Here is a 13,383-nt window from a genome sequence, read left to right on the forward strand (position 1 = left end):
GTTTTAGTCGACTAAAATCTTATGATATTCATTCGACTAAAACTGGACTAAAAGTAAAACCTTTCAGACGACTATAATTTGACTATGACTACATCGACGTTTGCTGTCAAAATGAACACCATGGCATAACCCTTTGATAAGAGTGTTGGTTGGCATGGCAACGGTCACACCACGTACTGTATCTCTGCTCCCACGTAAACACATGCAAACCATTCTAAATGATTCTTTAATCTGTTCAACCCGGTGAACGCTATTTTAAATTTTAGCTATAACCATTATTTTATACTTTAGGCTATGTAAAAACTAGCAGATGTACAAGCTCTTAGTGCGGCACTCGGTGCAGCGCTATGAGCTTGTATATCTGCTAGTTTTATAATAGGTTTAAGGCTTCTGAGAGGCATGGCAGCCTCATCAATCTGAACACAGAACACAGAACAATAGAAAGGTGGTGTGCGACAAAAACAAAAAAAAACATCCATGAATTCAAGTCTCCATGGGGTGAATAATCGATAGGAACAAAGTTATTTTGGGGGTGAACTATCCCTTTAAGTATATTGTATTTTTATGCCAATACATTCGTACTTTTGCTCAATTATTTAGTGTTTTTAATGCATGTCTTTTACTGGTAACCAGGTGTTTTTATACGGTGGTATACTTTTACTCCACCATTGGCACTATAGTGTGTGAGCGTGGGCATGATACCAGCCAGGCCTCTTCCAGCTACATACTCTACTAAGCAATGCCACCAATTTAGACAGAGCTCATATTTCATGTCCCCCCCCTCTCCTCCCCCCCCCCCCCGCCCCCCTCTCTCCCAGGGTTTTCAGCTACATTAGCATATTCATGGAGCTACGGCTCCAGATTTAATGTAGAGTAAAAAAAAAAAAAGAAGAAGCTAGAATTCCCACTGAGTTTCACACATGACTGCCAACGCAGTCTGCTAGTGTGTACACACAGTAAAATAATGGTTCCTAAAATGGTTCTTTTAATGGTTCTTTTAAAGGCTATGTGATGGTTCATCACCTACTGAGGAACCATTATATGTAGGTTCTATCACTTCACATGATTTTAGAGAACCTTTTTATTTATGTTTTACAAATAACCATTTTTGATGGTTCTTTGAGGCACCATTAACTACTTAAATGGGTGTGGTTTGAATGGGGGAGAGAACCCGGGTCCCAGGTTCGATTCCTGGCTCCGGCAATGTGTCGACGTGTCCTTGAGCAAGACATTTAACACCCATTAGGTCTGAAAGGTAATTTCTGACTGGAACCAAATGTGGTTCTTCTCTGCCTGGCATTAATCTAATAGTTGTGTTCTCATGGTGTTGAACTGGAACTCATGATGATGTTTTTTTTTTGCACACGCTTTACGACTCGTCTCTCTTCTCCCCAAAACCCACACTAAACTGATGTTTCTTTGAGCCACTGATGATGATATAACGCTGACAGAGTGAGACAGAACACACGCTGTGCTAAACAAACCACTCTGTCCTTATCGCTGAGTTGGTGTGTAAGCTAAAACACTCACGCTTATAAATCACTGTGGGTTTGAGATGTGTGTGTGTGTTTGTGTGTGTGTGTGTGTGTGTGTGTGTGTGCGTGTGCGTGTGCGTGTGGGTGCGCGTATGCATGTGTGTGTGCGTGTGTGCACGTGTGTGTGGTGTGTGTGTGTGTGTGTGTGTGTGTGTGTGTGTGTGTGTGTGTGTGTGTGTGTGTGTGTGTGTGTGTGTGTGTGTGTGTGTGTGTGTGTGTGTGCACATGTGTGCGTGTGTGGGCACACGTGCATGTGTGTGTAAACAGTTCATCTCTTTCGGCGTTCCTTTGCAATGGAGCATTCATTGGTATCGTACCTCATTTATATTCCGTGTTTTGCTTGCCGAGAATGTTAGTGGAGTGAAAGTCATGTACAGATACTGAAACAATTTACCTAAGTTTAGTACTCAAATACACATATTTAGTTACTGTCCATCACTGGCCGTTCCCTTAGAACACAACACTGTACGTTGATAGAAAAAGAACAGAACAGAACAGAACAAAACAGAACAATAAGACTAGATCAACCAGATCTAACCCTAGCCTGCCTCCGGCCCCTGAATCGCTATAGCCTCACATTCAGGGTCTGGTGACACCCTAGAAGGCGGGGTTTTCTCGGTTGAAAATCTAACCGGCGGCCCGGTCCAATCGCCAAAAGGGTCCCACTTTCGCCACGCCGTCATTTCAGAAAACGGCTACACTGAGGAGGGCTTTCAGACTGAATAATGGAGTGAAACCAAATGAGAATTCAGGCTGAGTTATTCAGGCTATAGATCTACCTTCTTTGCTGCGCAGTGAGCTGAGGTTGGGGGGCGTGGCCTCCCTGGCTGGGGGCGGGGTCTGGACGCAGTAGACGTCCCGGTTCTGGACGCCCCCGCCGCACAGCCCCGTCTGGTTGCCACGCCGACGGTCCTGCTGGCTCAGCAGCGTGTCCACCCGACACTCGCTCCACTCCGTGCTCTTCCAGCTGTAGCTGTGGACAGGACAGAGGACAGGGTCAGAGGTCAGAGGACACGTAACAATGTACGCATTTAGCAGTGGTGGAAGAAGTACTCTGATATTTTACTTAAGTAAAAGTAGCAATACCACAGTATAACACTATTCTGTTACAAGTAAAAGGCTATGTTCAAATGTTACTTGAGTAAAAGTACAAAAGTATTGCATCAAAATATACTTAAAGTACCAAAAAGTAAAAGTACTAACATGTTTGAAAGTAGCAGATCTACAAGCTCACAACGCGTCGCAATACAACACATTGTGAGCTTGTAGCTAGGTATAAAATAGGGCTAAAGTGGTTAATGTATGTTTTATAATATAATAATTTATATCTGCAAAGTAACTAGAACTAACATTTTCAAATAATTGTAGTGGAGTAAAAGTACAATATTTGCCTCTGAGATGTAGTGGAGTAGAAGTAAAAGTATTGAAAATTGGAAATACTCCTGTAAAGTAAAAAATACCTCAACATTGTACTTAAGTACAGTACCTGAGTACATGTACTTAGTTACTTTACACCACTGCAATGTAGGCATTTAGCAGACACTCTTATCCAGAGCCACTTACAGATAAGACATTTGAGAATTTCAAAGGGCCTTGCCATCCTTTTCATGGATAAAGTGTTAACACTTGCGTGACTAAGCCATCAATATGACCGATTTTGAGAATTTAAAGTGGATTATCTTCTCTCATGAAGCTCTGAGAACGTTCCCCTTTCATGACTTTTCCTAAATATTTGTTTCAAATCATCTCTGTTTTTTTTTTCTTTCTGAAATGTATTATAAAATATATACCATATATACCATCCCAGCCGTTATATTTCAGCTAAATTGACCGCTCTCCCCCTCTCTCCCCATGGAAGAGTAGTTCACACCTCGAGACCCCCCGCAGAGTGCCCGTAGACAGCAGACTCGCTGCTGCGCAACAAGTCTATGTTGCCATGTCTGCTTATTATAAGCGACTTTGGGCTTGTTTTTCACGTCTTTCTATTATTATTATTATTATTATTATTATTATTATTATTATTATTATTATTATTATTATTATTATTATTACATTATAATGGTAATACTTTTCTACTCCACTACAGCTCAGAGGCAATCTTGTACTTTTACTCCACTACAATTATTTGAAAACTAATTTGGAGATAGTCCACGTAATTAGACAGTGGCTTCAGCGTTCATATAGGCTCCATGTTTCACTGAAGAGTTTAATGTGACGCTACAGATCGCACTGTTTTATACGCTTTTTTATAAAGATTTTACATACAGAATCTGCAGTTACCATTACATTTTATAATACTATTTTATATATATATATACTACATTACTATTTTATAATGTTTCTGCCTGCCTAGTCTGGAGCACAGAGGGGAGACAGTAGCCAATAGGATAGCCTGATTTGGGGATCAAAATGATCGTTTTTCAGGCAGTGTGGAGGATAATGAAACCTCAGTCATGCTAGTGTTAAAGGATATGGATATGTCCTTTTGCACACCTACAAACGGACAGGTGCGTCAGAGTATGAATGCTGAATTATGGAAGAAAAAGGGAGAAGTGAGAGGGGGTCCCGCACACTGTCTTCACGTAGCCTGATGAAGGTCCAAGCGGCCGAAACTTTGCATCCTAAATAAACGTCTTTATAAGTGTGACAGGACAAGACAGTGTGTGCAAGACATTTGCCAGGTGTGAAATGGTGTCAGGTGTGAAATTGTGTCATTTTGAACAAAGGCTGTGCAGGTTTGAATATGGAGAGGGGGGGGGACTGTCACTTTTCAGGGAAGCTCCCTCTGGTGTTGTGCCCGTGGGCCTCACTCACTTGTTTGAAGTAGTCAGACAGGTACAATGAGGGCACTGGTCCCTTGAGTATAATGAAGACCAGGCCCATTGCAAGCTGCTGTACTCTGTCCTCTAAATATAATGGAATATAATAATATGATATAAATATAATGCTGGGTGTTAGTTAGGAGTTTTAGTTAGAAGCGCTTTTTTAATACTTTTCATTGATTCAATATTCGTAAAACCCAGACACAGACGTAAAGGGTGTTCAACAGCACTGATTTATTAAAAATGAAAATGTATGAAAAATGGAGAGAGCTGGTTTCTGCCCAACAGCGACTATATAAAAACATAAACAACATGACTCTTGTATGAGGCAATGTCTACAGTATATCTGCTGATACAACTTCAGATCTTTAGAATGTTGCTTTCCAGTGTAAAACAACCCCATCTTTCAAATTGTCTTAATTAAGGAAAACACGCCCGAGGGAATGTGTACGAGACACATGAATTTCTTGTTTTGTTATTAAGGAATCCACAGCATACATGATTGCATTATATTGTATTATCACAAATGAATAAATGATGGGAAAGCACATGACAACAAAAACATCCTATTGTCATGGTTATGTTTATGAATTCATAGATCAGTGGTTTCTCAAAGTGGGGTCCGGGGACTAACAGGGGTCCTTGAGGGGGTTCCCAGGCTAGTCCCACAGCGTACATGATGAATAGTTATAGGAACCAAATGGACCCTTACAGGTCTGTAACTCTGAGAGTGTACACATGGAACCAAATGGACCCTTACAGGTCTGTAACTCTGAGTGTGTACACATGGAACCAAATGGACCCTAACAGGTCTGTAACTCTGAGAGTGTACACATGGAACCAAATGAACCCTTACAGGTCTGTAACTCTGAGAGTGTACACATGGAACCAAATGGACCCCCATTTGCACACTCTCAGAGTAATGGGGGTCCCAGAAATTAAAACGTCCGAGAACCACTGGTCGATGTAGCATTATCCACTGGCATACGCTTCATTTAATTGTATTATCACAAATGAATAAATGATGAAAATTACTAATACATTATGGAAAAAAATTATGTGACTCAAATTCCTATTATCATCGTTTTGTTTATCAGCCGGAGGAGCCTGGAGGAGATGCAGCTGGATGTCCTTTTTATTCAGGCTATAAACATCATTAAGTGTGTGTGTGTGTGTGTGTGTGTGTGTGTGTGTGTGTGTGTGTGTGTGTGTGTGTGTGTGTGTGTGTGTGTGTGTGTGTGTGTGTGTGTGTGTGTGTGTGTGTGTGTTTGTGTGGGGGGGGGGTGGGGGGAGGGGGCAGTAGGATGGATGGATAGTGAGCGTCTCTCTAAAGTGTTCTTTTTATCCCATCGACCCCCAGAGAAGTGTTTACAATCAGCCCCCGGGGTTCAGCCATCCAACCACCATGTCCTCTCTGAGAGCAGCTAAAGCACATGGCTGCTGGCGGAGGGGAGGAGGATCTATTCATAAACCAACGGGGGGGCTTCTGCGCGTGCGTGTGTGTGTGTGTGTGTGTGTGTGTCTCCTCTGTCTGGCAATGAACCAATATCAGGCTCCCCATCAGTGGCGGTGCAATGCATTGTGGTCCTGCCCTCAGGTCACAACGTGGACGACCTCTCTGTGTCTCTGTGGCGATGCAATGGATTTACTTTGAGGTCAACCAATGAAAGAGCTCCTTATTCATGAGTGATGTATCTGTCTCTCCCCCCTCTTATTCTGTCTGTCTGTTTGTCTGTCTGTCTATCTTTCTGTCTGTCTGTCTGTCACTCTCTTCTGTCTGTGTCTCTCTCGCTTGCTCTCTCTCTCCCCCCATCTCTCTCTCTCTCTCTCTCTCTCTCTCTCTCCTGGGACATCAGTCCAATGGGAGTCATTCAGTGTCACAGAGGAGAACGTAACAGCGAACGTAACAGCGATGGACACACATTGATTTATCATTAGCATCAGTTCTGTCCCTTATGACATGAGCACATGTCTGAAAACATTAAATAATTTCCACCATGTTTCATTATCAGGGGGATTCGTTTCACTTTAGGCGGTGAAGATTGCTTCCCATTAGTCCCATTAACAGCACAAGTTGTTCCAATCTCACACAATTAGCAACAGAAGTGCTCAGAGGACTCAGAGGATGAGGGAATCCCTCACAAGTTGATTCTTTATCGGGGTTCCTGTTAGCTTTCACTGCCGTGATTGATTTAATCTTCATGGGGTCCACAATAAAATATACACACAAAATCATACAGTCATACAAATACAGTCAATCAGTATAGACAAAAGTCATATATTATATGTAAAAACCAAAACTTATAACTAAATGCATTTGAAATTAAATAAAAATGCAGGATTCCAATTCCAAAATAGCAAAAATAGCAGATCTATAAGCTCAAAACACGTAGCTCACTATGCTACCAACACACTTCAGCACCATGGATAGCTCACTATGCTACCAACACACATCAGCACCATGGATAGCTCACTATGTTACCAACACACATCAGCACCATGGATAGCTCACTATGTTACCAACACACATCAGCACCATGGATAGCTCACTATGTTACCAACACACATCAGCACCATGGATAGCTCACTATGTTACCAACACACTTCAGCACCATGGATAGCTCACTATGCTATAACACACTTCAGCACCATGGATAGCTCACTATGTTACTAATACACATCAGCACCATGGATATTTCCCTATGTTACTAATACACTTCAGCACCATGGATAGCTCACTATGTTACTAATACACTTCAGCACCATGGATAGCTCACTATGTTACTAATACACATCAGCACCATGGATAGCTCCCTATGTTACTAATACACATCAGCACCATGGATAGCTCCCTATGTTACTAATACACTTCAGCACCATGGATAGCTCCCTATGTTACTAATACACTTCAGCACCATGGATAGCTCACTATGTTACTAATACACATCAGCACCATGGATAGCTCCCTATGTTACTAATACACTTCAGCACCATGGATAGCTCACTATGCTACCAACACACTTCAGCACCATGGATAGCTCACTATGTTACTAATACACTTCAGCACCATGGATAGCTCACTATGCTACCAACACACTTCAGCACCATGGATAGCTCACTATGCTATAACACACTTCAGCACCATGGATAGCTCACTATGTTAATAACACACTGCAGCACCATGGATAGCTCACTATGCTATAACACACTTCAGCACCATGGATAGCTCACTATGCTATAACACACTTCAGCACCATGGATAGCTCACTATGTTACTAACACACTTCAGCACCATGGATAGCTCACTATGTTACTAACACACTTCAGCACCATGGATAGCTCACTATGTTACTAACACACTTCAGCACCATGGATAGCTCACTATGCTGTTGCTGCCATAATAGAAACACAGCAGGCCCTGTGGTCATGTGATCAATGAACGGTGTCATTCACAGCAGCCACAACAAATGTACTTGTTAGAAAGTGCTCTCTCTCTCTCTCTCTCTCTCTCTCTCTCCTCTCTCTCTCTCTCTCTTCTCTCTCTCTCTCTCTCTCTCTCTCTCTCTCTCTGTCCCCCTCTCCCCCTCTTCCCCCTCTCCCTCTCTCTCTCTCTCTCTCTCTCTCTCTCTCTCTCTCTTTCTCTTTCTCTTTCTCTCTCTCTCTCTCTCTCTTTCTCTTTTTCTCTCTCTCTCTCTCTCTCTCTCTCTCTCTCTCTCTCTCTCTCTCTCTCTCTCTCTCTCTCTGTGCCAGTATAACCAGTAACAGCAGCCAGACATGGGGGATAAGCCAAACCGTGAACAGTGCTTCAGTATGTTGTTCTGACAAACTGACAAACTGGGCAAAGCAGATGGTCGCCCACCCAGGTTCTGGTTCAAGAATTGTTAAGAGTTAAAAGCACTTGTTTTCCCATTTACACTGTCACAAAGTGCTCGTGTTGAGAATTGTCTACATTAAAGCATATTGTGTTGAGTTGAGTCCCATGTGTATAATCTTGGTATGACCCGCCGGGGACAAATGCATCCCCTACTCTATTCTAATGCTATTCCATCGACACGCGTGTCACCACAGTAGGCTCAGCGGCCGTGTTGAAGTGATGGCACTTCAACACAGCCATCTGTAGCCGGGTGGAGGAGGAGTTAAGGGTGGAGACGGAGACGGAGATAAGGGTGGAGGTGGAGGAGAAGGAGGTTAGGGTGGAGGTGGAGTTAAGGGTGGAGGTGGAGGTAAGGGTGGAGGTGGAGACGGAGGTAAGGGTGGAGGTGGAGACGGAGGTAAGGGTGGAGGTGGAGGTAAGGGTGGAGGGATGGGATCAGACCAACCGGCTGACTGGCTCCCACTCAGACACGCTCCATTCATCACCTCCCCTCTGTTGGCATCCAGCCAACTATCAGACCCTTTCTCTCTCCATCTCCCCCTCCCGTGTTCCCCCTCCCTCCTCCCCCCTCCCCCCCCCAAACCCGCCCTCCCTCCCTCTCCCCTCCCCCTCCCCCCTCCCCCCCCCCCCCCCCCCCCAAACACAGCTCACCCTCCCTCTCTCCACTCCCTCCCCCGTCTGTCTGGCCTCCCTGCCCTGCAGAGCAGCATGTTGTGTTCATAAAGCCAGACACGCTGACACTAATGGCTTTGTTATTGTCCTCTGCCTACTGTTAACAGCACACACACACACACACACACACACACACACACACACACACACACACACACACACACACACATTAAGAGAGCTTCCGGTCTCTCTTTAATGTCGGTTGTTATTATTATTATTGTTGTTATTATTGAGCTGTATAACAAAGAGTTAATGTCTCCAGATGGATACAGTAGTCTGGTTGTCTGTTATGATCTGTTATATATAAATACATCTGCTGCTTAATGTGTTATGAGCATCATTATCATGTAGACCTGAAGGCCAGAGTCTAAAAACACATTCTAAACCCTGAGGCGTGTTTTTATAAATGACCTCCTCAGTGTCTTAGAAAACAAAACTCAACGTTCACTAAAACATGGATTTCTCAGCCTTTGTAGTCAATCAATAAACAATGAAACGACAGACAGAGATTTGTGCAATTTATATGATGTCTTTATATTATTTTATTGATTTGTTTATTTTAAATGAACTTTAGGGAAAAGGAAAAGTCATTTGTATTCATAAGTGTTCAGGTGTTCGTTAGTTTCATGTGTCTATCGACTACAGAGGCTAATAATTGAATATAAAGCATGTAAAATGTCATCCATCCATCACTCTAAAGGTAGCAGCACACAGACTGTGCACCAATGGTGTAAAGTAACTAAGTACATGTACTCAAGTACTGTACTTAAGTACAATGTTGAGGTATTTGTACTTTACTTGAGTATTTCTACTATCCAAGACTTTCACTTCTACTCCTCTACATCTCAGAGGCAAATATTGTACTTTTACTCCGCTACTATTATTTGAAAACTTCAGTTACTAGTTACTTTTTTAGATTTTTTATATTATTACTAAACATTAACCACTTCAGCCCTATATACATTTTAGCCATTTGAAAATAGCAGATCTAAAAGCTCACAATGCGTCGCGATGCGACGCATTGTGAGTTTGTAGATCTGTTATTTTCAAACGATTTGTATACATTTGAAAACTTGTGAAATGGGACATTCTGCATAATGAGTACCTTCTACTTTTGGTACTTTAAGTACATTTTGATGCCAATACTTTTGTACTTTTACTCAAGTAAATTCTGAATACCAGACGTGTACTTGTAACAGAGTATTTCTGCATTGCAATATTGATACTTAAAATGTACTTTTTCCACCACTGCTGTGCACCAGGTTCACCACCAAAGTTTTTTCATAATAAAATCACCCACTGCCAGGGTTTTTAATCATTTTTTTATAGAAACAATGTGAATTATTTGTCCGTTTATTTTTTAACATTGAAGTGAATGGATTTTTTTTTTTTTTTAATTCGTTAGGGTTAGGGTTATACATTTATACTCAAAAATTAGAGAAACTTTTTAGGAATTCAAAAACAGAATAAAAATATATAATAAAAGGGGAGAATTCTCCCCTTTGGCGGTAAAGACCATTGACTGAAAAGGGGAGAATTCTCCCCTTTGGCGGTGAGTGTGTTAAAGTTATACACTCGCACATGTTGCACCATGGGTCTGAATGGGTTAACAAACTGTGATATATTATGTTCTATATCTTATAGTTTAGTAGGTCAGTGGTAGAAAACACAGCTGTCTTACCCAGCAGAGCCTTTAGAGAAGACATGAGAACGCCTGCAGAGCAACAATATAGTTCAGTTCATTCATTTATAAATCAGGTGTGAAATGGTTGTTATTTCACACCTGGGGGGGCAATTCAGTGGAGACAAAGAGGAAAATCAGGCTCGACAATGGAGGGAAAACATGACTTTACAGGAAAGATCAGGGGAAGAGTGAAGATGTTGGCTGTCTCATCTGTATCTCCATATTTACATTGTGTATGTTTTTAATGCCCTATTTTTTTGTACAACAGTGTCACTCAAAAGTAGTGAAAATAGCAGATTATTCGATTCAAGAAGATAATCAATAGTTGCAGCCCTGGTCTATAACAGTTTCCGTGCTAAGGAGTAATTCCCTAGGAGAATTTTTGACAGCTGCTGAAAGTTGGGGTACGCACCATTTCCCTGCATTTCCATGCAGGGAAAAAACAAACACATTTTAATTCTGTTTTAAGTAGCATGTGAGGGGTCAAACTAGGGTGTTTTTATGATTCTGAATCCATTGCAAGCATTTGTTTTGCACCAAAACCACTCCTTGGGCTAAAAACGGCCATAGCCATCCTTTTCCAGGTATACTTTTTGTGTAAAAAGCCCATTGAGATCGGGCTGTTTTTAGCCCAAAGAGTGGTTTTGGTGCAAATCAAATGCTTGCAATGGATTCAGAATCATAAAAACACCCTAGTTTGACCCCTCACATGCTACTTAAAATAGAATTAAATTTTCATTTTTTTTTGCCCTGCATGGAAATGCAGGGAAATGGTGCGTACCCCAACTTTCAGCAGCTGTCAAAAATTCTCCTAGGGAAACTGCATTTCAGTCTTTGTGAGATGTGTTACTAGACACCTTTGCAAACACATTGGTGAAGATTTTTTTTGGTAAGGAATTTATTCCAAGATTGGACATTTTTCTGCTAATATCCCCTGACTAAAGGGGGGGATTCTGTCCTTATCGGGGACATCAACTCGAACGGCGCTGAGTTGGCCCAAGCAAACTTCGCAACGGTCGGCACGGCGACTCGCTCGCCTGATGTTGCCTCGCTCTGCGTTGCCTCTCGTGGCTCAGGTCCGCTCCGCATCGTTTGATCGGAAGGGTCAAACGGGTACGGAAGGATACCCCCCCCCCCCCCATCCGATCGAACATTTGACGTTTGGTCACATTTTGTCCCAAGAAGATTTTGAGGAGTGAGAGGTGTGTTGGGTTTTTATCTACTTACACAATGCAGGGCTGGACTCCTTCTCCCTGCGGGGTGCAGACCTCCTTCTCCTCCAGCTCGGGGCACTCCGCCCCGCCGCCCCCTACGGGCAGCTGGCTGACCTGGCGGGTGCGCGCCCGCTCGCCCGTGGGCCCGTTGAGGTCGTAGCACTCCTTGGAGCACGCCGACCACTCGGACCACTCGGACACCTCGCAGCCCTTGGTCATCACACAGGCCTGGTAGGTCACCGGGAGGCTCTCTTCAGAACACAGGCTGGATGGAGGGAGGGAGAGAGAGAGAGAGAGAGAGAGAGAGAGGGAGAGGGAGAGGGAGAGAGAGAGAGAGAGAGAGTCAAATTCAAGTCAAATGTATTAACACATTGACTGCCATTGACGTCTAAAGAAGTAATTTGATAATATCAGTGATTACGATAGAGGGCGTTCTTCCGCAACCTGTCAGTGATCCTAAAGGACTCCTGAAGAAGAATGCACCCGGAAATCATGTGATATAAAAAAAAAATCCAGCCCGTCCGGTCTAACGATTTATAAAAATACGTTTATCTCTGATTTATTTTCCCAGAAGCTATATTCAACTGTCTGCCGATAACTAAAGAATGGAAGTTTGCGGTGGATGTGTACCTCTGATGTTTGCATCGTTATTGAAAAACAAATCTCGAAAAATTCGTGCTAACGCTGGGGCAGTGGCTGATTAATGAATGAGAGAATTCCCGGCAGTTCATCTGTTAAAGCACATTTAAAAACAACTTCTGGTTGATCAAACTGCCGTGCAGAGCAGGAGGTAGCCATGAGGAAAATTAGGAAGAAGAGACAGAGGGAGAAAAAACTCAGAATAGAATAAATGACTGGAGCACTCAGTTAGGTCTGTAGCTTTTATTACACCACAGGGGTTCCACAAACCGTCTCTTTTCAGAGTCAAACAGACGTGGAAGTTGCCCAAGTAACTTTTTTTGCCAGACCCAAGGGGTCGGGCTTACATGAGGCTTTGTACCTGTTTCGTCCATACATGGGCATGGTCACTTTGTCCTCCGGCCCCAGCCAAAAAAAAGTCTGTCGCCCTTTCGTCCCCTTTCGTCACAAACTATTCATGACATCATTATTATGTCACAAGTAAATAGCAGATATACAAGCTCATAGCGCGGCACTCGGTGCCGCGCTATGAGCTTGTAGATCTGCTATTTTTGAATAGCCAAATACGTCTTAAGATGACACAGATGCCGGATTCCGGATTGAATGACTTTAATTGTCCTCTATACTGTCGAGCCCTTCTTTGTTCACAACTTGGCTGAAACACGTTGGGACTTTCAACCTCCGTCTGTCAATTTATAACAGTGGGTTTGTTAAAAAAAACACAATTGCAGGCATCAGTTTGTTTGCCCCGTAAACCAAATAAAGGCTCAAGTAAACACAAACAGAGCTGCAGCTCCAGCTCTGTGTGTCTCTGTGTGTCTCTGTGTGTCTCTGTGTCTCTGTGTGTCTCTGTGTGTCTCTGTGTGTCTCTGTGTCTCTCTGTGTGTCTCTGTGTCTCTCTGTGTGTCTCTGTGTGTCTCTGTGTGTCTCTGTGTGTCTCTGT

General features: G+C 42.9%; 2 protein-coding genes across 2 annotated transcripts in view; one reads left to right on the forward strand and one right to left on the reverse strand.

Annotated features, from left to right (window-relative positions):
• Window positions 1–13,383, forward strand: part of LOC308094783 (protein NLRC3-like) — a 293,741-nt gene that overhangs the window by 173,439 nt on the left and 106,919 nt on the right. The window lies entirely within an intron of this gene.
• Window positions 1–13,383, reverse strand: part of thsd7aa (thrombospondin, type I, domain containing 7Aa) — a gene marked incomplete at both ends in the record, with an annotated part of 158,541 nt that overhangs the window by 128,715 nt on the left and 16,443 nt on the right. The window contains 2 exons of the mRNA XM_080441696.1: window positions 2,315–2,508; window positions 11,815–12,066. Coding sequence (XP_080297822.1) covers window positions 2,315–2,508; window positions 11,815–12,066 — 446 coding nt within the window. The remainder of the gene's footprint in view (window positions 1–2,314; window positions 2,509–11,814; window positions 12,067–13,383) is intronic.

The sequence above is a fragment of the Gymnoscopelus braueri genome (assembly GCF_963280865.1).
Source record: "Gymnoscopelus braueri genome assembly, chromosome: 11".
Taxonomy (NCBI): Eukaryota; Metazoa; Chordata; class Actinopteri; order Myctophiformes; family Myctophidae; genus Gymnoscopelus; species Gymnoscopelus braueri.